The sequence below is a fragment of the Anarhichas minor genome, unplaced genomic scaffold (genome assembly GCF_050575085.1).
Source record: "Anarhichas minor isolate MPS153535 unplaced genomic scaffold, ASM5057508v1 ptg000018l, whole genome shotgun sequence".
In the NCBI taxonomy this organism is placed as follows: Eukaryota; Metazoa; Chordata; class Actinopteri; order Perciformes; family Anarhichadidae; genus Anarhichas; species Anarhichas minor.
This window is the reverse complement of record NW_027466464.1, coordinates 11,978,549-11,991,104: the sequence shown is the minus strand read 5'-3', so window position 1 is coordinate 11,991,104 and position 12,556 is coordinate 11,978,549. Positions and strand designations below refer to the sequence as shown.

Sequence of the window (12,556 nt, the reverse complement as noted above, 5' to 3'; positions counted from 1 at the left end):
GAGTTCCAACGGTAGCAGAGAAAACCTTGAGGTTTTGCAAATTCGTTGCCATCGGGAAGTATTTCAAAGGTATAGTTGACACTGCAACTCAACAAGCCTCGCTTTGACCATCTGAAAAGTATTCTCATCGAAGTCTATGACATACAGGAATGGTGCAAATTCAATTTATTCATCTTCATGCCTCTGCCGAGGGGAAAGAAAGATTATGCAAACCAAGTGACAGTGTGTGTCCCTGTTTCCTGGGAAGACTTTCATTGAGGGAAATTGCTATTTTTCTGACTCCTTCAAACACCCCACACATTCTCTTCATAATGTATAAAGCTGCATACATCTACACCTGGGAGCTGCCTTGCTTTTTATCACTTTAAACAGCTTCGAGAGGGATCCATGGATTTATTCTAGAACAACCAACCCAGGTCACACCGCATTATCTCCTTCAGATAGAGTCAAAACAATCAGTAAGAGTCAGTCTAAAATAACAAAAACTTGAATATATTGTTCAAAACTGTCCTTCTTACTTACAGTAAAGCAGAACTTGATCAGCTGATGTTGAATATCTGAATAAGTGTCTTCTAATATCACTGTTTGTGCAACTTCCTGGATATCACAAGAGGCTATAATGACCAATACAATGCTTGATAGGAATCAGCAGCATGCCTTTTATGAGTAAAACCAATGAGCCGTTTAGGTACTCACACTAAGTCTGTCTCCTGCTTTGCCATCCAGGGATGACTCCTTGTGTAACAGGTTGTACTGGGAGATCCGCCTGCTGTCCTTCTCCAGATGAGAATACACCTCGTGTTGGTAGTAGTCCATGATCGACAGGGATTTCTCCACACTGCTTCTCTTCAGGGTCTCCTCATTCTGCTCCACTGTGGACGCAGGAATTTGTTTTAATAGAAAACGTGGGAAAGAATCTTCATAATCTTCACAGGGGACTGGAAATGACTAAAGGAACTTCATAAAGCATTTGGTGAGTAAATGTTTCAACCAGACCTGAGTCACGTTTCTTAGATCTGTTGATCAGGGTCCTTTGTGGCGAGTTTCCGGTTCTTTCAGGTTCAGTCTCGGTGTCGCTGCTGCTCCCAGAGTACGTGCACACTTGCAGGGCCCTTTCCTGTGTATAGTTTTTAAAAAAAGGACTTTAAAAAATTGGCATTTCCAAAGACGACTAGCACTATTATCTAACAAAAATCAAACAATCATCTTTCTTTCAACATTTTTCTTTCCCCAGGTAGTTGAAAATAACCGCTTCCTGCAACATATTTTGTCTATATTTCGTTGACATTTTTATGACGTGTAAATATGTCAATTTTGAATACTTTCAGCCGGATTTGTGCATATTGTAATGTAAATGACATACACTGGGCATATCAGGATCCTGGGCTTTCATCGTCCTCTCTGTGTCCATCTCTTTGTCCTCTGTGGAGGTGTTGCTGTGTGGAGAGCAGAGACTCAACCTCTTTGTCTTGATTGCATCTATAAGCCCAAAGAGACAAAAGAGAAATGAGTCATGGGGCGTACAGTAAATAACCTAAACTGTTTTGCATTCACTATAATGCAATGCAAATAGTAAGAGGGAAGAGGAAAACATCATCTGAATTCCTCCAAAGTGACAATCCTTCCTTCAGACCGACAGATTGATGAAACAAAGGACGAAAATATCCATTCAAGTAAACCCATTCAACTGCATACACATCCATTTTTCTGCACATATGAAATGAGCTGCACAATAACCAAGCCATCAAACATTAATGGTGTCCACTCTGCCACTGTTCCCCGCCATGACTCCTGGCAGTCCAGATAGAACAGCTTTCAGCTGTCGGCCCCGAACGACAGAGCACTGCCTTATTATCGCTCTGCCTACTGCCGTCTCGGACAGACGCCAATTTAACTGTCTCTTTTAACACTGAACTGCATTATAATAACATCCCACTTTTGGCCAGTGCTCCATGTCCATCTGAAAAGTTCTGCATCAGTATCAGAAAAGTCCTTTCGAAACAAAACAACAGTGACACAGCTCCCTCTCTGTGATTCTAGTGATAACAGAAAGGTTTGAAGGCTAAAACATACCATAAAGATGAACAAAGGCTCTTCTAATCAACTTGTACCACGGGAAGACTCAACAGGAGTCGCTCTCTGTTTGCACCCACAGTTGTGACTCAAACTGCTGCCTCTGCAGTGCCACCGCAGCACTGAGGTAAAAGAGATGCAGGCTAATGTCCTGTAAGCATAAAACCGCAGGCGTGATCGCTCAACCCTGTGTGTTATTCTAGCTTTAATCAGCCGTCTGATTGCATCCAACACATCACCTTTCCACTGTGCATCGCACCGAACACGGAGGCAGAAGGCGCTTTATGATCTATGGCTGTGCTGACGTGCCTATCTGATCGCACCCGTTAGTAGACGTCAGTGTTGATGGATTAACTTCAAAATTAGCTGAACAAACAAGGTTCTTCTTTTAATCAGAGTCTAATAAAGCCAACAACTTCCTCTTGTCTGCTTGTCTGGCGCCCTTGAGCGGTCTGGAGGGAAATGTGTTCACATAAAGTACAGTGACATTCAGTATGTCACTTACTCTCTGAAAAGTAAAACAAGATGTTTAAGGCTTTCAAGGCTCGGCACTTTGCCATCCAGCATGATATGAGTTGCTTTTACAGACGTGCATTTCAATTTACTTTCCTCTTTGGCATTGATATTAGAAAATCAACAGAAATTGAAAGGTTATTCTTTGTCATGGGTGCCACGACCAGCTGATGATAATGATCTTGGAGTAGAGTAAGCTAGCACTAAATGCAACGTTTACCAGTTGATTTCCTGGAGAAAGGCCAAAGAGGTATAGATGACTTACCTGAAGCTGCTAATGTGGACAGGCGGCTCTGGCTGTCTTGTGCGTTGTCGCTGCAGGTCAGACTGGGGTCGGACAGGGAGTGACCCATGCTGGTAGGGGCATGCGGGCGGGTTTTTGGGAGGGAAGGCACTTTCACATCAGGCTGTGAGGGGTCTGGGTGAGAAGAGGGAGGCTCCCGATCGAGATCAGAGGAGCCGGCGGTCAACCCATCTGGGCTGGACTCAGATTTGGGGATGTGGCGACCGCTGGCCCGGGTGACGGAATCGGGGAGAGGGAAGGTGCCGATCCCGCTGTCCAGCGTTCTCATCTGACAGCCGGAGCCTAAAGTGACAGGGAGAGGAGTGTGATGTCTGGGAGAAGCACGGGAGCAACGGCACAGGTAAAGAAAGGACGGCTTGGATTCACATGCAACGGAAAGGGTTGTGAGTAAAGAGGGCATCTGTAGCAGGTTCAGTAACACGTGACCGGTAGGAAGCAGGGAGAAAAGACAGCATGTTTATTTGATTCAGTAATATTTCAGATTCAAAATGATTGTAGGTAATAGTTAGTAGTGGCTCCACCTTATCCTAATGTTCCTATCAGACACTCTTGGTAGAGACATTTGTAGCCATCATGGCAACAACAGATGCACAATTCTAATACGTTATGACACAAGAAAACAACCTGCTGCCAGAAATTCTGAACAAAACACACATTTGAGCTGAAGCCCAAGAAGTTGTTCCTCGGATTCATCAGCGTGCATGCTGGGTAATCAGGAGAAATGACCGCAAGTAGCAACAGATGGATGTGGTTTGGAAGCCACAGTTTGCAGAGCCTTGACTCAGGCTGGAACAGATGGACGGCTGTTCAGCTCAGCCCAGGTCCATGGTACTTTGAACGCCGGCGGCCAACAGTTACATCGGCTGATTATTTGTTGTTCGCAACGTTTTACTGAGATATGATTTATAAAAGCGAAAATGTTTCATCTTTGTTCAAGTTCAAATGAGTTATTAGGGTGTTTTTCCCCGTGTTGCTGCGCATTATATCTTCTACTGTTAATCCTCTGCAGCTACCAGTTCTGTCTATGAAAATATTGGTGAGTGAAAACTCTGACAGCAGACGGAGAGATGGATCGATATCGTCAGGCTCTGCTACTCAGCTGTATAGTCTCATTGGGATGTTAGAGCAAAAACACAGTCTACTTATGAGCATTTCCTTCTCTGAATGAAGGTTCTCTCTGAAATCTGTTGGGTTTTACAGTTTGCAAGGGCGGATCACATTTAGATTCGAGTCTGAAGCTTAAACCATTGATGCATTACGTCTCTGGGGGCCATTAGTAATGCACTAAAGAAACAACTGCATCCTCCTCTGGATACCAAAGCACATGTACAGATGATGTGATGCCGTCTGTGTTCTTGTTTACGTGTACTTTTAGTTTTTATCTGACTTGCTCCAGACATTCAGCACCATACTGCGCATGGAGAACCTGTGAAAAGGAGTCCTCAGTGTTTGGATGTACACATACACCGGGTTCGTTGGACAGATGGCTTCTTACTTTTTTATTACATTTTTTTTTATTCATCTTTCAATCAGCTGTCTCTCATTTAGATTAAGATCTACACAATTAACATGAATCAAAGAATCATAAATATGAATATCAGATGATAAAGTCCAGGGTTTGAGGGGAGAGAGCTGGTTTGTTGAGCCCTCCACAGTGTGAAATGGGCTTTATCCAATGAGGGAGAGTCAAAGGTGTCATCTCCAAAAACCTTATTTGGAAGAGTTTTCTATGTCAGCAATCACATGGAAATGCAATGATAATTTACACATGTTAAGTCACATTTCCACAATATTGAGTAGTATCCTGGGTCCAGCATGTTGCAACAGGGACTTTTCTCTGGCTTTGTACCATCTGGTGGTTGTGTGTTTCCAAAACAGAGTAGAAAGTAAGTTTGAGAGCCAGAAGCATCAGCAGGCAGTGAAATAATTGGCGAATCATTGGTATTGATCAACACCGCTGTCAAACCCCTGCAGATATATTAGGCTCATTCTGTGCTATGGGCCAGTCAAAATGTTATTTATCGTCCCTTTACAAGAGGAAATACTGCCTGGAGGGAAGTCCTGCTAATATACAAGAACTGACCAGTGCAGAGAGAACTTCAAAGTCCACGTTCAGAACTGGGATTTTGCTCAGCGCTGCTTGCATCATAAACTGGCTGCTGGATGTAAACTATTTATATGATTGATGTGTCTGGCGTTAGGCCCGTGAATGCTGCACTTTGGAGATATGTGGCATTAAAGCAGCGCTGAGAAGCAATGAGCAGCTGAAACCTTTATGAAATATTTAGTTCATACTGTCTGGAAGTGCTTACCTGGCAGAATATAAAAGAGGCAGCATGTTAATCAGAATACATAGACAATTAAGAATTTCAGTTTTGTCGCCGTGGCTACGACACATCATGATTTCATTTTCACACTGAAGCCAAAACTATTTATTGACATGTTTTGATAACTTACTTTTCAGATAAATGTTCAATTTTAAACAAAGATGTGAAGCTGAGAGAGAATATTTCCACCAACACTGTTGTAAAGTTTGAGCCCATCCACCACCATAAGAATATTCTGGATATAAATAAAGAAACCCACAGTAATTAGACCAACTTTTACAGCCAGTTAGTAATAAAGATATTGATTACAGCAGCTTTAAATGAACAAGAATAGTTATTAACCTTCATTTAATTTAAAAACAACTGCTATGTTCTTAAAACTTGGACAATGCAAGTATTTGAAAATGTTAAGGGAAGAAGCAAGGAGACAGATGACTACACATTCCATCCAGTAAACAGCAGTTGCACTCCCTCTCCACTCCGCATTGTATCACACAACGCACTGCAATAATAGCAATCATCATCCTGTCTTACAAATGGTTTGATGCATCTATTTTTTCACTTCCTTAGCTGCTCAGGCATTGTAAAATATCACCTGGTTGCACATCAATCACCTGACTAGATTGTCAACGAGTTTCTTTTTTATTTATTCATTTTTCCGCAGCTGCTGCTTTATGCCCACAGTAATGGTGAGTCTGGCAGCGAGGGGAATTAGTTGGCAGAGGAATTGAGTTGTCAATCACATCAGGAAATCACAACTGTAAAAAATGTGTGAATGCTCCGTTGCACTGGTTGATACGTGACGGTTCGTGACAGCTTTTCGTAAATCTGTACTAGGTGAGGTAATCACTTGCAATTATGAAGTTTAGTAGCTTAAAACATGAACATTTGGCATCAAAGTGAGAAGAGAAAAGTTGTAAAAAGGAGGATTGCACACAGGATAGGCTGCTCAGTCGCCCGCAAAACATGTCAGCATTGTTTTGGTGTTTGGCACTCAATCATTTATGAAATTATTTGGTTAAACGGGACCAACAGTCATACAAAAGCTTACCTATCATGTGGTCTTGGCAAGCTGTGTCTGGGATGCGTCCGTCTTCATTTTCAGCCTTCAGGTTGATCTTCTGAGTCATTAGAAGGGTCTAGAATATTCATAAACAGTGATGTTGGTAATACAAACTTCAGTAAGCAGCTGAGATATACCACATTATACTGTAGGTAAGTGTCTGTTAGAGATCATGTTTCATTATCTAACATTCATACATTTTATATTTCTTCCTTTTGAGGCGATTTGCAAAAGAAAAGTGAGAAAAGATCACTTATAGTACCTACAGATTGATGTATTTTATGACTTTCTGGTATTGTGTAATATGTTTCAAGTTTTGTTCAAAAAGAAGTAAGGCAAGTGTAGTACTTTCCTGCCCTACTTTAATTGGGTTATTTAGTAAAGTGGTTTTGGGGTGGTAAAAGAGATGGAGCTTGTAGGTCATAAAGTGTTCCTCCTTTGTTGCATTTCTGTGGGGAGAAGATAGAGAGAAAGCTTGGAGGATGGTTTTAAATGGCTCCTTTGTCAAATTGAGTGCCTGCGATAACGAGCTCCTCCATGTTATCAAAATCCCACATCATCTGGATTAAATGTCCTACATTATGCAGCGAGATTCTCTTTGTGTGATTCTCTCCATTCAGCTCGCTCCTGATACTTTCGTTTTTTTATTGCCGTGTTGCTTTTTTCAAGCTCTCTCAAGCACTCAGGCTGTCCGTCACTTTTTGACTGACAGATAATAAGGACTAAATCCTCAAGGTTATAATTTTAGCCTTTTGCTTACAAAGTGCGCTGATACGATTTACAGACACTAGCTGCTGAGAGACGCCTAATTTAAGTTTGTAAATTACATGCATGACCTGATGACTGTCTCTGTGTGAGATGTAGTTTAAAAACCTTCAGCCTTGTGGATGGATACTGAAAAAAGTAGGCGATGAATTGTAGGCTGAGTCAAAGCACGATGTGAATCAATAGCGAGGCTTCGGGGGATATAATGGTGAAGAGGCGGCGGAGCAGTGGATGCGTTTGTGAACATGTACAAGTGTGAAAACCTGTGTGAATTTGCATGTGTGTGTGTGCCAACATCCTGTCAAAACATAGCCAGAGGCAAACAAGCAGAGCTTGACACACACATGTAATAAAGTCAGTTGTGTTGTGATGGCATGTTTGCTCACTTACAGCAGTATCTGGACAGATCTCCATATCTCCCTTCATTTCGCTGTGCATGTTGGGTGTGGAGATCCCAGGCGGAGAGGCAGCCACACAGTTGCCCTTCACAGCAGTCCTGCGAGAAAAATAAGATTTGATCTGTTTTTATGTCTGCATGCCGAGCTCCTCCCTTATCAACTCGCCAGGTAGAAAGTGAGCCTGCTGATAAATTGCATTGACCTGCACGCAAACATACGTGCACATGCACAGAAACGCACACACACAAAATGCCGTCAAATGTTTAACAACCTCTATGAAGTGCTCCCTTTCAAGTGATTGTAGTTACTCTGGATACACATCTGTCAGCTGTGGTTTGAAGTGGCAAATCAATGAAGTGAGAAGTATGAAATGTGGAGCTTTCCTGGCTTAAAGTTGCTTTACCTTGAGTGTGCTGACTATGTGTCTGAACGCTGGTCCGAGAACTGCTTATGCTCACAGGAGTGGAGTCATAACTCAAACAGACAGCTGCTGTTTGTGCTGTTTATTCTCCGAACACACAATTTTAATGCAACAGTGGCTCATGTTTAATTTAATAGAACAACCAATTTGTTTTTCAATTGTCGATTCACTTGACAACACTGAGAAGGCTCAGTGGCAGGAAGTAATCAGCATAGCATCCGATCAATTAAGGATAATTCATTCCTGATTGTACTTGATGACAAAGATGTTGTTTCACCCACCTGCCAAGAAGCTCTTTCACAAACTGGTCTTTGCCGATAAAGGCGGTCGTACACTGGATCTGACTGGCGATCTGACCCATCTGATTGTTGCAGTGGTCCATGATGGAGCTCAGCTTGGTGTTCATCTCAGACAGATTCTGCACCTCCTGACTCTCCCTCTGCTGGTTATCATTTTTCTTCTTATCCTTCTTCTTGTCAGACTTCATCTGTTTGCCTCCAAGCACTGATCCAATCTTTGACTCTTTCTTCTCCTCTTTCCCCTTAGGAGGGTCTGCTTTCTTACCACTCAGAGCTGGAAGTTTGCTCTTACGAAGGCCAAACCAGTTTGCCAGAGAGGGGCCCGTTTTCTGTTTGGTCTCACTGGCAGCTACTTTCTCCTGTTCTTGACATTTCTGCAAATTCTCTTCGATTCCCATCATGACTTTCTCTTCGATAGTGCAGACTGTTGGGCTGATTTTCTTCTCCTCCATATCCGGAGAGTCTGTCTGGGTATTTACTTCCCTGCTAAATTCTGGCTCCTTAGTGGTGGTTTCTAAGCCTCCTGTCTCTCGCACTGGATTTTCTGAGTGATAGACACAAGTGGAGGGAGGAGGAAACTGTGGATGAGAGGCAACTTTTGCCGTCTTACGGATATTGTTCAAGCCAATCCTATCACTGATGGGTAAGCTACGGGCCTCTTTTTGAGAAGGTGAGGTGATTGCCTCCCCCTTTGCGGTGCCCTGTGACCCGTCACCTTCGGAGCCTGATTTAGAAGTTCTCTCAGGGAGGAAGTTGTGGCTATTTGACCCTGTCATGGCTCCATAGTGGCTAAGCCTAGTCCTGGGGGAATGGAGAGGGCTCTCCGCTGAGCCAACACTTGGTACCTCCAATGAAGTCTGCCTTGACAAAGAGTTTCCCCTTTCACCAGAGTTGGTAATGATCTGAGTTCGGATTTTTCCCGGTCCATCTAAAGCATTGATGTTGGGTTTCTCAATATAGTTCGTGCTAAAACTCTGGCTCCTTGCTTTGGCCCCATTCATCCCCAAGGCTGGTTTAAGATGAGGTTTGGTAGTAACAGATATGGATCTAGAGAAAAGCTGACTGCTCCTTTTCCCTTTATCGCAAACCTCTTCCTCTTCTGGCAGCACAGCAGCATGCACTTCGTCTTCCAGTATCCTACACTGGACGTCACCTTTCCCCTCTGTAACAGACATCTTGGGTGGTGAATCAATACTGTACACTTTCTGCAAGCTGTCACACTGGGTAGAAGCATTTGAAGTCTCAGTCTCCTTGGAGACTGAGTTGATATGATCTTTCTCTTGCTTGCCTGGTATAGAGGGACTATTTGTATGGCTAGGGGGAGATTTTAAAAATGCTTTAAACCCCATTGGGATGCGAGTCTTTGAGGCTTTTTCCACTGTGTTTGGGGAAATTATGACTGAGCTGGGTGGGCTAACAACAGCTTTGCCATTTGGGGGTTCTGTTTTACCTTGAGGGGTGTCCTGAAGCGATATCGGTAAACTAATAGAAGTCTTCTGCATTGTCTGATGGACATTATCATGGGTTGATCCTCTTTTACTTGCAAATGAGTTTTGAAGAGAGGACCCTCTGAGGGCACTGTACGGAGGGGGGACATTCTTTGAGCTTTTAGGTGCATTTTCAGTTTCTGGAGCACACCCTGAGTTTGCAGAAGGGAGGTAGTCTTTCGTGGTCACCCTCTTGTTAGTGCCTTTAGTAGTTGTCTGAGTCATGGCGGGGGACTTTTGAAGGTGCCGACTGGTTTTCTCAACCAGTTTCTGAGGTGCAAGTGCAGTCCCGTAGCCTGCATCCAAGTCTAAACAGTCTTTATCCTTGATGGGTAGCGTAGTTTGCATATTTGGTACAAGTGAGGTGTGGTAACTTGGGGGAGGGCCCCTCACAGTGGTTGGTGTGGAGGTTTGAGCCACCCATGTTTTATGTGCTTGAGGCGACCCTTCGTAATTTGGTCTGATCAGTAAGGAGGTGGTGCGGCCCGGGGGAGGGGGAGGAGAAGGGGACCTGAGTTTATTTTTGCTGGTTTCACAGTGTTTGTCTCTGGTTGGCTGTTCACCATTGTCAGCATACTCCAGGTGCCTCCTTGAGATGTGTGGGGAACTGGAGGAGGAGTCCTTACTCCATTCGGCCCTGCTGGGGAGCTTGGCGTTTACTGCCTTTGGGCTCTGTGAGCAGGTTACAGGTGTTTTGATGAACCGGGACATTTTAACTGCAGGAGAGGAGGGGGATTTCTCCTGACTAGAGGGTCCTGAGTTTCCACTGTTACTTGGTTCAGTGAAAGAGCCCTTAGAGAATCTCAGTGGTGATCCTAAAGGTTTGTTTCGACCGGGTATCTTTGAACCACTGGACTTCGGAGCAACAGAATTGTTCATGGGAGGGATGGAATGGCCGTTATTCGTTCGGCTGGTTGGTGGTTTGATTAGTTTCCTTTGTGGAGTCAGCTGCATTGACCTAATTTGATATTCAGATGGCTTCTCTGGAGATTCAAGAACAGTGTAGTTTCTTGCATTTGCTGATTTTTGCCTTGTTGGCCTCTCACGGGGCAGTAGTTCTGTGTAATCGGCAATTACTTTGCTACTTTGCATGTCATTTCGAGGCCCAGCCCCTGCTGTGAGCTTCTGAGCACAAAGTTCAATAGGCTCTCCTTCTGCATCAAATATTGCCAAAATGCTCTCCTCAGACTGAGTACACGTTGCCCCTTTGGGCACCTTGATTCGGCTGAAAGGCCTGGGCCTCCCATCTGCAGACTGGGTGCGTCCCTGCTCTCTTCGCAAGCACTGTTGTGCGAGCAGCTTGGCAGCATCTTGTGACACCCTCTCGGAGTCCCTCTCGGCTTGCTTCGGTGGCTGGCTAAAGGACATTCGGATGTCACTAGACTCAGAGTTGAGTTCCTCTGGATCATCCACGTCAGAGAGGGGATTTGGACCCTCTGGGTCAGAAGGATTGAAGTGCAGCAAGGATGGTTTAGTAAAAGCTGATTTCCGCCCTCCCTCAGGGAGAAAACTGTTAATAAAACTCAGGAGTTTCTCAGGACGCTCCTTTGAGTCAGAAGAGTGTTTTGAAGCCACTAGACCTGAGCTACCGTGACCTCCACCTCCACTGTCCTGTATCCCCTCCCAGCTACACAAACTGTCTGAAATGCTGCGGGAAAGCCTCTTACAGTAAAACCAGCTCTCCTTGGTGGGGACGTCATCTCTTCGACTGGAATGTGCCAATTCATCATCTGCATCATCAGAATCATAAGAGAACTTCTTGCCCCCAACAGCTAAAGTTCTACCCACATGGGTAGGCTTGGACACCCCTTTACTACCACTCTTTATACCCAGGGAGTAGATGCCCTCGTTTGAGTTCATGCAGTCTTTGTCGGCTGACTTGGAGACCTTGGATGAAACAGAGGAGCTCCTGTGTTTCCTCCTCTGGAGCTTTCTCAGTCCTTCTAGTATGTTGCTCTCCTTCCGCCTTGTGGGCAGCTGCTCCTCCGGGGGGGTGCAGATATTACTCGGAGCTGACGAACCCAAACTCAGCCTCTTCTCCCAGGTCAGAGATGACTACAGGGCAAACAATACACAGCGGATCAACAATTACGAAAATATGTTTTGCTTTTTGTTTTATCATGATCATCTTTACCTCCATTTGGAGTCACAATATCCAAACTCTTACAGAAAATGGATGTATAATAGAAGAAAGACAGCAAACAGGGATATTATGGAGTGAGAGGGTTTACCATTTTCCCACAGGAGCGTCCATCATTCCAGGTGTAGGAGCCGCTGGAGAATTCACTGCATGCACTTGACAGGGACAACTCACTACTGCTACAGCTGCTGCGTGGGTATACAGGCGCTGGCACTGTCAGACTCAGCTGGCTCAGGCACTTGGCCACAGGGATACCTGCCTTTCCATTCAGCTGAACCTCCTTTGAGATGGAGAAAAGAGACATGTGAATAACATGTAGCATCATCTTGTCTATTAGCACTCTAAAAGTTGTCAGGCAGTGATGCATGTCTAATTGCTATCTTGCTGTTCATTTTGCGATGAAAGATATTCAAGAAACACTTGACAGACCACTCAAATACCTAAAATGCTTTGGCAATGCTCTTTTCAAACTTAATCTAAAAATATCAATCATATTTCTATGTGCAGTCATCAGAGCACAGCAGATGTTTCTCTAATTAGCATCTTACTGCAGAGGTTTCACTATGCAACGTGTTTTATTTGTGTATGCAAGACAAGAAATAAGGTATTTTACTAATCTCATATAAGTGTCACTTGTGCGTATCACCTAATGCAACCAAGTTAAAGATATGTGATACTTTTGCACATTCAGATAACAAGATGATTTTTTAATCAATAATTATTTCATTTTCTCCCTCTTCCACTCTCAAAGATACACATTACAGTT

At 43.9% G+C, this 12,556-nt stretch overlaps 1 protein-coding gene across 1 annotated transcript in view; it reads right to left on the bottom strand.

The window, feature by feature from the left end:
- LOC142952943 (nck-associated protein 5-like) overlaps positions 1-12,556 on the bottom strand; it is a 111,300-nt gene that overhangs the window by 5,660 nt on the left and 93,084 nt on the right. The window contains 8 exon segments of the mRNA XM_076094986.1: positions 697-872; positions 997-1,117; positions 1,364-1,479; positions 2,852-3,172; positions 6,269-6,356; positions 7,436-7,541; positions 8,146-11,705; positions 11,882-12,070. Of these exon segments, the coding sequence (XP_075951101.1) occupies positions 697-872; positions 997-1,117; positions 1,364-1,479; positions 2,852-3,172; positions 6,269-6,356; positions 7,436-7,541; positions 8,146-11,705; positions 11,882-12,070 (4,677 nt within the window).